This window comes from Eptatretus burgeri, chromosome 14, assembly GCF_056783735.1.
Source record: "Eptatretus burgeri isolate ZD-2024b chromosome 14, Ebu_testis_v1, whole genome shotgun sequence".
Taxonomy (NCBI): Eukaryota; Metazoa; Chordata; class Myxini; order Myxiniformes; family Myxinidae; genus Eptatretus; species Eptatretus burgeri.
The window spans coordinates 64,090,462-64,104,903 of NC_140974.1; the positions used below are offsets into that span (position 1 = coordinate 64,090,462).

Below are 14,442 nucleotides of genomic sequence, written 5' to 3' on the forward strand. Positions count from 1 at the left end.
CTATATTTTCCAGTAAGATGACAATGATCCCAAACTTTGACTTCTCCCTCAATTTTCTCCTCACAAATATGACAGATACTGATCTTTCTAAATTCCTTTTTCTCTCCCTTTGTTAATGACATTGGTTTAAAGGTTTTAACCATTATTTCTCTTAGACTTATGTAGTCTTTGTTCAATCGTCTTCCAAACTCCTCTGGGGCATCTTCTCCTCAATAAAGTTCCAACTTGTTGTATTCATCCCCAACAGATGATTTTATATAATAACAGAAACCACAAGGAGTATGTTTTTGATATTTATTTGTGTATGATTCATTTGGATTTGGAGAAACAGTATCTATCTTTTCAAGGATAGTTTCAAAATAAGCATATATCACAAACGGATGTTTTATAGATTTGTTAAAATCTTTGAATGATATTGTTGTGAGCAGGAGGTCCGGTGGTGAGAACGACTGCTCGGTGGGGAGAGTTACGTCGTCTCCCACCAGACTTCCAGGAATTGTAGGCTGTCGCTCCGGATAATTCCGTGAGCCGGCGGGTCGCTGAACCGACCGTGGAACGCCAATACCTCTACCGCGTAGTGAAGGGTCTTTTTGTCTTGAACCAATTTACCTAATTAACTACGCGGTGTTGTCGAGCAGGGAACCACACCCTCGGCACGTCTTGCTTGAACCAGGTCACTCTACCGACTACCAACTCCGGTTCGGGTGCAGTCGAGCGGAACTGCCAAAGCCATGCCGGCTAGGATGAGTAGATTAACGGGAACAAAGACCCGGCTAAAACTCAAATCCGAACCATGCTGGACCAATGAAAGAAAGGACGGAAACGAACTGGGAACATTTCTGCAGTAATTTATTTACAATAAAGAAGACACAGAGCAAAACTTATCACGGAATATACTGGTGTGAATTTACAATGTTTAAGAACACTTATACAGTTTCTACTTACAAGACGGGCCCACACACTCAGATTATTTATTAAAAGACCCCCGCAGCCAGAGAGGGAGAGAAAACTTAAAAAATTGTGGACTGATGAGGGTACAGAGTTCTACAACAAAACATTTATGAATTTTCTTTAAAATGACATTACATTACATTATACAGCACCTTTAATGAAGGAAAAGCGGTTGTGATTGAGCGTTTTAATCACACTTTAAAAGAGAGACAATAGAAAAAATTCACTCAATTCAGTTCTCAACAATGGTTATCTTTAATTCAGGACATTGTAGATAAGTACAACGACAAGATTCATACCTCAACAAAAACTAAGCCATCAGAAACATTCACAAAATTAAAATATGAAAAAGAGATTAATGCCAGAAAGCCTAAGTTCAAAGTTGGTGATATAGTAAGAATATATAGGTGGAAATCTGAAGCCTGGTGTTGGCTTAGTGGTTAGGGTGGCGGCTTGGGATCCCAGGGTCCTGAGTTCAAGCCCCGTTGGCTGCTGAATTAACACCAGGGGGTTAACTCAGCCTATCATCCTTCCGAGGTCGGCGAAATGAGTGCCAGTGTACTGGTCCTGGTGTATACCCCGGTTAGAATAGGTATACCATATCCCTGTGTGTCGTAAGAGGCGACCAGGGTTGGCGTCAGGAAGGGCATCCGGCCATAAAACATTGCCTCAAGAAAAAGCCAAACCCCTGCACAGCAGGGAAAAATGGCTGTAAAAACGGTCATTTTATATATAGGTGGAAATCTCATTTTGAAAAAGGTTATACCAAGCGATGGACAAATGAACTTTTGAAAATTGTTGATGTCGTCGGTACAGTTCCTTGGACTTACAAATCATGTGATTTAAAGGGGGGAGAGATTTTAGGTTCATTTTATTCACAGGAATTACAAAAGACAAAGATAAATTTAATTTTTTTTGACTCCGTCCCTTTTTGACTCTGCCCACACAAGCCCCACCACGCAAACCCCACTCCCAAAAGCCACATCCACACAAGCCCCACTCACAAAAGCCACATTCCACACAAGCCCCACCCACACAACCCCCACTCACGTAAGCCACATCCACATCAATCATATCCACATAATTAGTGATTAGTTTATTAATTCCCACACACAACATGTTTATTTAATTTTAAAAAATTGCTCCACCCACTCAAGCCACATCAATACAAGTCCCACCCACTCAAGCTCCACCCACACAAACCCCACCCATACAAGCTCCACCCACACAAGCCACACCCACCCACACAAGCCCCACCCATACAAGCTCCACCCACACAAGCCCCATCCCCCTGTGCGCCCCTACCTTTGACCCACCACCCTCCTCATCCCACCTCCCACCCTTCCCCCCACACACACGGGGAGGGGAGAAGAGGGGAGAGGGATGAAGGGGTTGGTGGGTCGTTGGGGGAGCGCACCTACCCCCCCCCCCCCAACATCTCCTTTATTCTTTTCTTGTAATTCAAAATCAGATAACTATAAGGAAAACATTTATAATTAAACAAAAGTAATAACATTGAACAAAATCTTCTTTCACAGCAGTCTGAAGGTTTGTTTTGGTTTTGAAACTCGATCAAAATATTCTGTTCAAAACAAAGAGTGAAGAACAATTAGGGTATTTAAAGATGATTATATCATGATATTAATAAAATAATAAATATAAGATTTACCTCCAGAAGATAGAGCAGCATTTCTCAACCTTTTTACCCTTGTGGAACCCTTGAAATAGTTTTCATGTCTTATCTCAGGGAACCCCTGCATAAAAATTATATACCTTTTTTAATATCTAGCTCTTTTTTATCTTTATCGTAGTTCACGTGGTAAATATAATATATTTTTTTCGGATACCTGGTTTAAGGAAACAATGACCCCCTTTTTGTCAAATTTATTGGCAATGGGAAAAAAAAACATACTGCTCGTTTATGAGACCTCACACCGAGGTTTTAATTCACAAAAAAAAACTTTTTAAATAAAAAAAAAAAAACACACCTCATGTAACTTGATAAACAAAACTTAAACAAATAAAGCTGAAGCAATAAAGGTAAACAGAAGAACTAACCTTGAGAGAGAGAGACTTCACGCTAGGAAGCACAGAGAAGATAGATGGACACCGTGTATGCGTCCCGTACTTGAGTCAGTCACTCAATGATACACGAATCCGCTGCGTACAGGACGTCCACTAACCAGTGAGGGCGGTTTCACACTGGCGCCATATAGACATCGTTAAATACATTCCCTATGGTTGTTATAATTGTAAATAATATAAGAGGTTGAAGCCTCTATTATAATAACCAAGGAGTTTCCAACAATATGCCGTACGTGTATAGTAAAATTACGAATATTAAATCAAACAAAAACTACTCAAAAATACATTAGCCTATTTATTACTGTTTCTCGCGGAACCCCTAGCGACCTCTTGCGGAACCCTCGGGTTCCGGGGAACCCCGGTTGAGAAACACTGAGATAGTGTCGTGTCAGATTCCTCCAGAAGATTAAGTTGTGTGTTTGGTTCATCCAGACAGGTGTTTAAACTGAAATAATAATAATGAGTCAAAGACACACACACACACACACACACACACACACACACACACACACACACACACACACACACACACACACACACACACACACACACACACACACACACACACACACAGACAGAGGGAGAGAGACAAAGACATAAGGACACACAGAGAGACAGAAGGATAATTTCTTACCTTTAACTCGACTCATTCAAGGTCAGAGGACGTGAGGGAACTTCTTGCCAGCCAACAAAAATGTCATTCAATTCTCTTCAGAACGATTGAATGTATTCAAGGAAGTCATTCATTTTTAACCACTCATCATGCAATTCAAAGACCTCCTATTCTAGATCAGTTATCAACGATGTTCTTATTGGAGCCAACCTGTAAGAAAAAGACAATAATTATTGGTTGTATAGTGATTTAATTCTGTATAAAACAACAAATAATGAATTGAGTTAAGGATCTCACCTGTCATCTTGTGAAAACGATTGATCCGCAAGGTCGGAGAAATTATCTGCACAATCCATTCTCTAAACAAAACACACTCGGCACACAAGTTGGTTTAAATAGCCTCCTGTTGATGATGTAATGGGAGATTGCACAACAATGGGGTTTTCAGGGTGTGTCCCACATAGGAAATGACTTCGGAAATTTTTTCGCTTGGTTTGGGCGAGGCAGCTTGGCTGACTCCAGACTGACTCATTTTAACAGGAAAATGAAACGGCTTGCTTTGAATGATTTTGAGAAAACTTACGTTTAAAAGCTGTTTTTGCTTGCCTTTAGCTATACTTTGTTCTGTTAGTGTTCTGACGATTTATGATATAACCATGAGAGACATAGGTACAGAATACTTCCTCATTTTCACAGCACCACTGTGCTCTTAAAGGCACTTCCCCATTTTACAGAACCGAAGGAGGGATAGTGAACTAACCTTTCTTTCGTGCTTGAAGAGATAAAGTGAATATACTCGATGGAAATGAATGTTATCAGAAAATCAAGTTATTCTCTAAAGTAGAACATGGGCAAATATTCGTTGGTTCACTCTTTGAGTAGAATGAAAGTATAAAAGGACTGTGATTATGTTGGGGTGAAGAAGTGCTTTAATCAATAAGTCTCAATCTTTCAGTCTCAATTTTACATTTGCTTGTATGGGAGGGAAGGGGATAGGTGGGGAGAAAATCAGTCTCCTATTTTGGGCGTTTGGGGCTTGAGTCAGAAAGTTTTTCCCTTTTCCCCCAATTAATTTGAATGGGTGTCCCAGAAACCCCATTTATCATTTACACACACACACACACACACACACACACACACACACACACACACACACACACACACACACACACACACACACACACACACACACACACACACACACATACCATCAAATTTTGTAAAGATAAAAATTCGACCCATATTGACATTTTCTTCCTTTGGGGGGATGGTGGGTGCAATTTGAATTATCTGAGGTATATAATATTAGCATGATGTATTATACATACACATAAGCAGTGTGCATGTTTTTGCTTCAGAAACATAACTCGTTATTTTTATTTTCAGGAGCAATTGGGGCAGCGGTATGTTGCCTATGCACCACCTAAATAAAGGGACGCATCAGAAGAATGTGTTGCACGCTTGGAAAACGATTGCCCATAGGGTGGCTAGTCTGTTATGGTATTAATAATCATAAAGACAATAAAATGACCCCATGGCGCTCCCTAAGGGAGTGGGTGCTTCTTCGTCTACAAAACGTCAATTTCAAGTCCTTTGCCAAACATATTGTTACGGAAATGGCCCTTATTGAACTACTAAATATAGGATTAGCTCAGATCCCCCATTAAATGCATGTTTGGCTTGGTTGTTTGGTAAAATGGACATTACATGTGCGTCGGGAAGTGTAAGAAGCTGTTTTATTGTTTGTGCGGTGGTGGTGGAACGAGGGTTCCCTCTTCTTCCTCCCCTCTCCGGCGATAGGCCCCGCCCAGTCCGCTGAGGGGGAGTGGCCTGGAGAGGGAGGTGGAGCTAAGGGGAGGAGTTTGTCCACTTCGCTGAGGGAGACGTGCTCGTGTGTCGAAGCGAGCGAACGAAAGAGAAACCGAGAGAGAAAGGGTTCAGCTTTGGGGAAAACAGTCGCTCTCGAGAAGTGCTCGGGTTTCGAAGCGAGCGAACGAAGACCTCACTGGAGAGAAAAAGAGTTGAGTGTGTGGAAACGGTCGCTCTCGAGGTGTGCTCGGGTTTTCGGCACAAGCGAACGAAGGAGGGACAGTGTTGGATCTGCCGGGAGAGACGCTGAACCTGAGCGTGCCGAGCCTGCATTTTTAGCAGTATGAGAGGCTGTCTGCACGTCGAGTCTGCCTTTTTGGGCAGTGGGAGAGGCGGCTTGCACGTCGAGTCGGCGATCGACACTTATGAGGAGGTGATTCTGCCGTGAGAGAGACGGCGGTCGGCTTTGAGAGGCGAGCGAAGAGAAGGAAAGAAAAGGTGATTCTGCAGAGAAAGAAACTGAGAGGACGGAGTTGAGAAGTCAGGCTTCGAGGCGGGAAGGCAAGAGAGGAAACGACGGAGCCTCTGATGGTCCTTGCTCACCTCACGGCTCGACACGTTTGCCGATCCGCTTGCCGGAGCCCGGCACCTCGATTTGGGCCTTGTCTGGTGAACAGGCCAGGCCTGGATTAGTATGCTGGACCTTGAGAGAAATCAGCTGAGGCCCATCGTTGATCTGACGGTCTTGTGCAGTCGACCTTACGCGGGGTCAGAGCTCGCGGAGACCACGTGTGGCGCGGAAAAGGCAGGCGAGCACCGTCTCGCCACGCGGCATGTTCAAGGTCGAGCTGGGGGCTCGAATCCGTGGACATCCGCTTGTTATGAGCGACATTCGTGCTTTTTGACACTTTCCTCTCGTCCATGAAACATCACAAAGTACTCTGTCTTGTCTGCATGCATGCTGTCTGTCTGTCTTGTCTGCACGTTGTATAAGGCATATCTCGGTAGCGACCCCCTCGAAACCTATAGTCTGTGGTTCCCTCGTTAAGAACGGGTTAAAGATTGTTTATAAAAGCATTGTCGTGAATGTTGCTTGTGTTGTGATCCTTGATGTTCCCCAATAAAGCTGGTTGGTTCGTATGAAGTTGCCGCTATGGATTAATTTGTGTCGCGTCGAGGAACGATCCGTTCAATTGGCATATAAAACCAAAATGGTTACAGACTGGCAGAAAACGCTCGGCATCTGACAAAACCAGCCTGTAACCGGGGTTCTATTTCCCCAACTGTTAAGGTTCAGGATTACGTTGGTATCGCGATTGAAGATGCGTGACCCGAGTCCTGTGCTGAGCCAGCCGGCGTTATAAACCCCGGAGACGGTGGTGAGGGTGGTGCCAAGGATCGGGTGAGAATCCCGCCACCCCGGATCCGCAACAATCTGTCCCATTTTTTGAAATCCAATTCCAAATTACAGACTTGAAACCCAAAATGCAGCTTGCAGAGAGATGTTCTCAAGTCCAGACATGAACATGATATAGTATTTCAGTTTGAAAATAAAAATAAGAAAACACGATCAAGCACATCAGGGCTGGAAGGATAGCTGAGAGGTATGTACACTCCCCTCTGAGCTGTTTAGCCTGGGTTTGAATCTCGACCCAGCTTTATACTGCCATCCTAATATTTCGCAGGTAGGGCAAAGCATCAATGTGTGCACCATCCCTCTTCTTCTTGCACATGGCAGCTTGGCTGCTTTGTACCTTTCATTTTGTTGAGGCACAACTATGCCGCTGATGCAGTGCCCCTATACCAGTACACTGGTACTCATTTTACCAACTTCTGAAGGATGACAGGCTGAGTCAACCCCACCTGGTGTTAATTTATTGGAAACGGAGTTCGAACTCAGGACCTTAAGATCCCAAGCCAGCCACCCTAACCGCTAAGCCAACACCAGGTTTTCCGTTCCTCGGAAGGTCCTTTAAAGCCAGAGGACCCGTCTGCCAGCACGGGTAGTTAAAGATCCCACAATATCTTTCTCGAAGCGTAGGTGAGTTTGTGCCAGCATTTCTCACAAACCACAAATTCCTGCCTAAATTACCTTCGGTCAAACGTGAGGTTCGTGAAAGACTTGGACCAATAAACCTTCCCAGCTGGCTCCACAAGAAGGTTGGAATAATTGGGGTCATTACAGGTGGACTTTATTGGGACAGTTGAGACAGATTGAAGGGGGGGGTGGAGTCCCCCCTTCACCATACTAAAAGGCTGTCGTCAACATGGACATTTTTCTTACCTGTAGTTTCATTGTTATTGAATGGACAAAAATTAAATAAACACCAGTTACTTTGAGGATTGTAATTGGCTTTGTTGATCTTCTTGCAGTTTTTGTTTCAGTGTGTTGAAGTGATAGTCGAAACACGGTTTTCCACACTTTGATTCCCTCCCACAAAGCAGGAAATATTTTTACAAACTTGAGGGTGCAACATTGTGGAGAAGAAGCTGTATTTCATTTAAGATAAGAACGTTGGACGTTTGTGTTTTAAAATTAAATGGTTTTCGTGGATTTGTAGTCTTCATTGCTGTCACTGTCTGCTCCGCTGAGTGGTTTGTACGTCTTCCATCTATTCTCCCACCAAACCATCTGAAATCATGAAGAGCAGATGTAAACTTCAACCTGGAGGTGAAGGCAGGGGATGTGAACAGCACTTGGATCTAGCCTGGTGGGGGAAGTAGAGTGACCCTGGGTATGGAGATGGTAGGATGCACAGGAGAGGAGAGCAATGTGGAGCGACGTCGACCTGCCCCACGGGCCGATGCCAATGAGGCCCCATCCCGGAAACTGCTTCGGTGAATTTGGGGTAACAAGGGATTGTAGCCCGGTTCGGTCATCTTGAGGAGGTCAGTAGTGCTGCAGTGAGCTGAGGGGTGACATTTCCATGTCTACCAGTGGGTCACAGAAGTGTTGAAACTGTGTAGAGCTGGGAATTGGTTCCTATGCTTCAGCGACTTCACAACCACCCTGGACGTGACATTTGGTTTCACCCAAATCATCTGTCAAAAGCCCATGAATCTCGTGGAGGTTTTCCATGTAGAACATGGACTTTTCACAAACAAATTCGCTTGAAACATGCCCCGGTCCAGCAGCACCTGTACCATACATAACTGCCACGTAGCGAGCTTGCTTGGCATGACTTCAGAATGATGGAATCTGAAATGCTGTGGGCAGTTGGGCCTGATGAGTGGTCATGCGGAAAACTTTTGAAATAGCTCTTAGTACATATTTCACACGAGCAACGACGTGATGTTTCGAAAAAGGCAATTTGTGTTTGAAATTCAAAAATCCTACTGTGTTTTGACCATTGAATAATGACTTGCCACGCATGAACAGGCCCTAAGTGACTACTTGAGTGAGTAAAAACATCCTCTTGGTAACATCAAAAGGTACAACAATCACCATACTGTATGTACCATGGTTCAAAATTCTGAATGGTGTTTCTATAATCCAGTTCATTCTCTTCAAGAAGCCCGACAGTCACAGTGTCCATTGTACCATGTTTAAAAATGCTGACATTGATCGAGTGTGAAATATAATTGTTTTATATACAGTATAAAAAGCAATGGTGAAAGAACACTTCCTTGTGGGCACACCAGTGTTTATTATTATCTGTTCTGATAAAGTATTGTTCACTTGTCCCCACTGAGTCCGATCATGTCGGAAGTCGCTGATCCATAGAATCATTGGGCTTGAGATTCTCCTTCTTCGTTCATATGCAGCACAGTGCTGTGGGTTAGCACCATCGGCTGAGGGTATGGCTGTGCCGTGGATGCAGTGTCCTCTGTAGGTTGTTAGGGCAGGAATTTATCATTTATTCTTGGTGCCGCCGATAGCTCGTCAACTCTTCACGAAGGACAACGTGGGAGCTTTCATGTCCACCAATGAATGCCGGCAGACGGGACGCCCATTTAACGTCCATCCGACGGACGGTGTCCATGTGAAGGTAGCCCTCGCATAACACCCAATTGTATCAATATGTTGTTCGACAGCGTTCATCAGGCACAGGACTGCGTTGTTAACAGACTTGCCTGGTTCAGAGACAAACTGAAATTTGTCGATGCATTTCACTCGTGGCTGGAGAAGTTATCTCATAACAATTCTCTCCAAACACTTAATTGTCAATGAGGTTAATGTGATTGGCCGATATAGTCATTCAGTAGTTCCATTTGATCCCACAAGGCTCAATTTGAGCAGCAGACTGAAGGAACAAGTTTGACGTACCTATTGTACCCTAGCTCACCATGAAAGAACCATGGTTCGGCATCTGATTCAACAGGAAACGCTTGTTTTGGTTTGCCTGTGGAAATTTCTGAGCACATGTCATGTGCAGGTGATATTGTGCTTCGAAGGACCCGGTATAACCAGAGCTCAAATAAATATGGCATTTCGTACTGTGGAAGCTAAAGCACGATTGTGCCGCAAACTCTGGAAGTTTTATGTCAAGAAATAACTCTTAACATTCAAAAAACAAAAACAGCTTGTTCTGGGGTAAATGTTCACGAATCATCATTTCACCTCTCCACAAACTTCCTCATGCTGTTTATTGAAAGCAATTAAATTTTAAAAGTCCAACATGTTCGCAATTAGTCTTAATTTTCTGCTCTTATTAGATGGATTATATTCTGAACAAAACTAAGCAATATCCAATTACAGTACATCTGAGAATGAACGATTTATAATATAGTAGATCTGCTTAAATCTGAGAATGAACAATCAATAATAAAGTACTAGGATATGAGCGTATGGACTCGTGCTCAAACACTCACTCACCGACACACAGACCAAGACTAATGTTTCTCAATGACGTGTCAAGAGAGGCATAATGGCTGACTTATAACCAAGTCAGTCCAGCTAAACTCAAATCTCCCTAATATAGGAAGCGGAATGGTTGTCCTAAACCATCCTCATCCAAATGGCAATGTTTCAAATCACGAAGCCGATTTAAAAAATTACCCCGGTGTGGGGGTGACGGTCATCTCTATAATGTTTTTTTACTATCATAATCGATGAACCGTTGCCAGATATCTCCTAAAATGACACACGAGATAGGTTTTGAAAATGGCGACTTTCACAACTTTCGTGACCTCGTGACCTTGACCCTGACCTCGAAAAAATGTCGTTGGGTATCACTCATCGACCTCTACCCACATACCAAATTTCATCAAGATCGGAAGTAAAAAGTTTTCTTTGTCCCGGGAGGTGTTTTTGACCATCTTCCAGGTTACGTGGCGGCCAAACGGGACGGAAATTCAAAAATCTGTCCGGTTAGATACAAGATAATATTTTTTACGATCATAATCAATAAACAGTTGCCGAATATCTTGTAGAATGGCAGACTAGATAGGTTTTGAAAATGGCGATTTTTATAACTTACGTGACCTCGTGACCTTGACCCTGACCTTGAACCCGGACAAAAGTTATATCGTTGTGCAACACTCATCGACCTATACCCACATACTAAGTTTCATCAAGATCGGAAAGAAAAATTGTTGACGACGGACGTACGGTCAGACATTTGGTCCAGCTTTATTAGGTCATCTCGGTAGAGATGACCTAAGAACAACAACAAAAAAACCTTTCCACCCAGAGCGTAGCTGAGGCAAACAAAATCTATGCCGGGTTTTCTTCCCGACAATTTACAGCAGAAGCTCTGGTCCAAATGAATCTCTCTTTCTATGGTGGGTTGTACCATTACGTTTTCAGGCTGCAACAACAGCAATGTAAAGTAGGCAATATGATGATGACGACGACGACACCGACGACTGTTTGTTTTGACATGTATAGACACTGGGCAAAAAGGCTTACCATAATGGCTGCTCACAGTTGGCAAAGCAAAAACGGTTTACTGGACTGTCATTCAAGATTGGTAGTACCAAGACGTGCAAAGTTCTCTTCTTTGCAAACACTAGAGCTTAACACAATGTGGAAGTCGCAATGGGTAGAGGCATTGCCTTCCAGGTCCTTTTCTTCCATTTAAATGCCGCCTCCTCCCCATTCTTTCCGCTGCATAGTATAACCAAGAGGTTACCATTATTATCAATCAATCGTTAAAATATCGATGATCTCCAGTTACACCTTGACAGTTAAGCATGGGATAATTTGGGACAATATCTGTTTGTTGACAATAACCTGATCCAAGATTCTTGTGTGCCATGGAGTGAAGGTGAACAAAAATAAAACATTAGCTTGTAAAAGGTGTGTGTAACAGGTAGCCAAGAGGGGTAGTGGAAGTCAGGACTGTGTTTCAGGGTTAAAGGGAATGCAACAGATACCTATAAGAATCAGAGGGGATAAAAGGACCCAGAAGAACTGCATTGGGCAGGTGAAATGACCAAGATTGTTTGTTTGAATCATTCATTGGATTTTTAAAACTGGAGTACAAATACATCCCTCTGAGGTGGTTTTCAGATGGCTTCGTGCACATCTTGCAGGTGTCCATTTTAGGTCTTTTAAATTTTTATTTTAAGTCTGCATTATTTTATCGTGCCACATGTTTCATCCCTCGAAACAAGCTTTCATCCGCAGCTTGAAGGAGTACTGCTCTCCCCTATCGGCTGGTGCTCCTGCCTCTCACCTTTCTCGGCTTCATGCTGTGGAAACCAAGGCATTTAGGATCATTGGTATCTCCCACAATGAAGCTGAGTCTTTGGGCCTCCCACTGTCTCACCGCAGGTGGGTCCGGTGGTCTTTCTGTCTTCTACCATCTCCTCTCCAGTCTCGCCTCCCCTGCTCTGTCTGTGATGTGTCCTCCCCCCCCCCCCCCCATATTTCCACAGGGCGCTCAAGGTCCACCAGCAACTTCCTTCTGGTGAAACTACCAAAATCACGAATCACTGCTCACCTTCACCGTTTCATTCCTCTTTTTCCCCGCCTTTGGAACAAACTCCCACACTCCAGGTTTTCAAAACAGCTGTTCACCACCATCTTTTATCATCCCCCATCCAAAACCATGATCTTTACTATCCCTCGTTAATCCGCCCCAAAACCACCTCCTTCAAATTCCTTTCTTTCCTTCCTGAAAAAGTCCCTGTGTTGTCCATCTTGTGTACCCCATGTTCCCTGCCCCACCCCATCCCTCTCCCTTCCACAGATCTCCTAATGTCTCTGTTCCCCACTGTTTTGTGCTTCCCTCTCACACCCCTCTTGTCTCCTGCTCCCTTTGTTCTGTGTGTTAGTTCTCACATGAGCCTCAACATTGTATACAAACAAAAAAAAATTATCTTTTCTGCGCACAGAAGAGTAAAGCCATTTGCTTCAGTCTGTCTATCAGTCTGGCAGTCAAACAAAATTGAAAATCATTCCAAACAAGAAACTTACTTTTTGTAGGGAAGTCATAAAGGACACAAACAACAGGCATGAATAACTAATTTAACATGTAAGATAAGGTGATGTGAAAGAGGGTGCATCAACGGTGGTACAATTCCAAATGTTTTTTTTTTTTTTTTAAACCTTTAAAACATTTTTTTTCAATTGAATTATATATTTGAACACTGAAGAACACAAATCGCCTTGTTTTTCATTTTCAAAAACTTTCAGTTTAGTTGTATTGTTCATGGGCAAAATATTATGCCGTCTTGACCAATCAAATTTGCCGTGCGTATCTCAGTGCGGAGTAACAGCGAGATTCAGACAAATAAGCGCTGCAACGACAGAGTGTAAATACGACAAGTATCAACTCGGATGTGGGGGAGGGGACATTTCTCCAACCAAGATATTCTAGTTTTGTATTTTTAATTAATTTTCTGAAATTTGAAGAATTTGTTTTTCACTTGGAAGTTGTGGGTTACGACGTGTAAATAAAGGTGGGAAAAGTCTGATTTTATGCAATTTAATTCCAGGCTACAAGGCAACAAAAGGTGAAACTTTTGAAAGGGGGGTGTAGACTTTCTATAGGCACTGTGTAATTACAGGAGATATTGGAATGAACGATCTATATTAAACTCGATCTGCATGCGGACTCACTCACAGGCGGTCTGATAACAATAAGCCTTTTCTGTCTGGATGGAAATGGGGGAAGCTAATTAATTCTTAATCTGATCAATGTGCACAAAAACAAAACCCTCACAAACGAAGAACAAGGAAAGAAATATTAATGTAGAAACTCGTGTAATTAACACAACAAACAAACAAATGAGACAGAGTGCAACAAATGAAGCATTCACATTTTTAATCTTGCAATTCTTGATTATGTAAAAAGGTTTATCAAACACAATAGTAAACAAACAAACAAAAAATGACTTATTCAGCTTATTCATTTGTAGGAGATAAGAAATTTGAGTGACAGGTTATTCCCACCACCGACCTTCCCCCAACCAGACAGCCCCCCCGAACTCCAACGAAACTCCTTTGGAATTATCCTTCTCTGTGCAATGCCATAACATCATAAACTTATAAAAACTAATAATAATTGCCTTTCTTTTGAAAACACAAACAGGTCTAAACCCTAAAGGAAATTAAAAGATATGTGAAACAAAAGGGCATACAAAATTTACGCAGAATAGTATCAACAATTTTTTTGGGGTTTTTTTTAAACAACCAAACCCATTGGTGTAATCAAAACAAATCAAAAAAATAAAAATAAAAAACGATTTTTAAAACTGGTCAATCGCAACGCTCGGGCTATACGTGAGACAAGCAGCATTAAAAGCTTTTTACCCACAGGGTTGTGTTTTCACTTTCCAGGTTCCGTGTCCGACGTGCAGCCGAGGATCGTGTCAGAGTGCTTCATGAGCAGACAGCAGAAGGTGGTAATGTGAGGCAAGGCGGCCAAGTTGAGCGGACTGCCCTGCGGCCATATGAGGTTTGGGCCAAGGCACACAGCAAGATTCTCCATGGTCATTTTGTTAACCGCGCTCTCTTTCTCCACCTGTGGAGAGAAAATAACAATTGATGGATATGTCAAGGTGTTTAATCAATGGACCAATCACATTAAATGCCT

General features: G+C 42.8%; 1 protein-coding gene and 2 long non-coding RNA genes across 5 annotated transcripts in view; 2 read left to right on the forward strand and 1 right to left on the reverse strand.

The window, feature by feature from the left end:
• Positions 1–685: 685 nt before the first annotated feature.
• On the forward strand, positions 686–4,818 carry LOC147013419 (uncharacterized). The gene is made up of 2 exons (XR_015051332.1): positions 686–1,358; positions 1,688–4,818. It is a non-coding gene; the product is annotated as an uncharacterized LOC147013419 (long non-coding RNA).
• Positions 4,819–7,989: 3,171 nt separating this feature from the next.
• LOC147013420 (uncharacterized) lies at positions 7,990–13,969 on the forward strand. The gene is made up of 2 exons (XR_015051331.1): positions 7,990–12,176; positions 12,281–13,969. It is a non-coding gene; the product is annotated as an uncharacterized LOC147013420 (long non-coding RNA).
• The window catches only part of LOC147013421 (rho GTPase-activating protein 1-like), a 138,282-nt gene continuing 137,494 nt past the window's right edge, over positions 13,655–14,442 (reverse strand). For all 3 annotated transcript variants that reach the window (XM_085855234.1, XM_085855235.1, XM_085855236.1), the window contains exon 13: positions 13,655–14,370. In XM_085855234.1, coding sequence (XP_085711360.1) covers positions 14,176–14,370 — 195 coding nt within the window. In that variant the 3' untranslated portion in view covers positions 13,655–14,175. The remainder of the gene's footprint in view (positions 14,371–14,442) is intronic.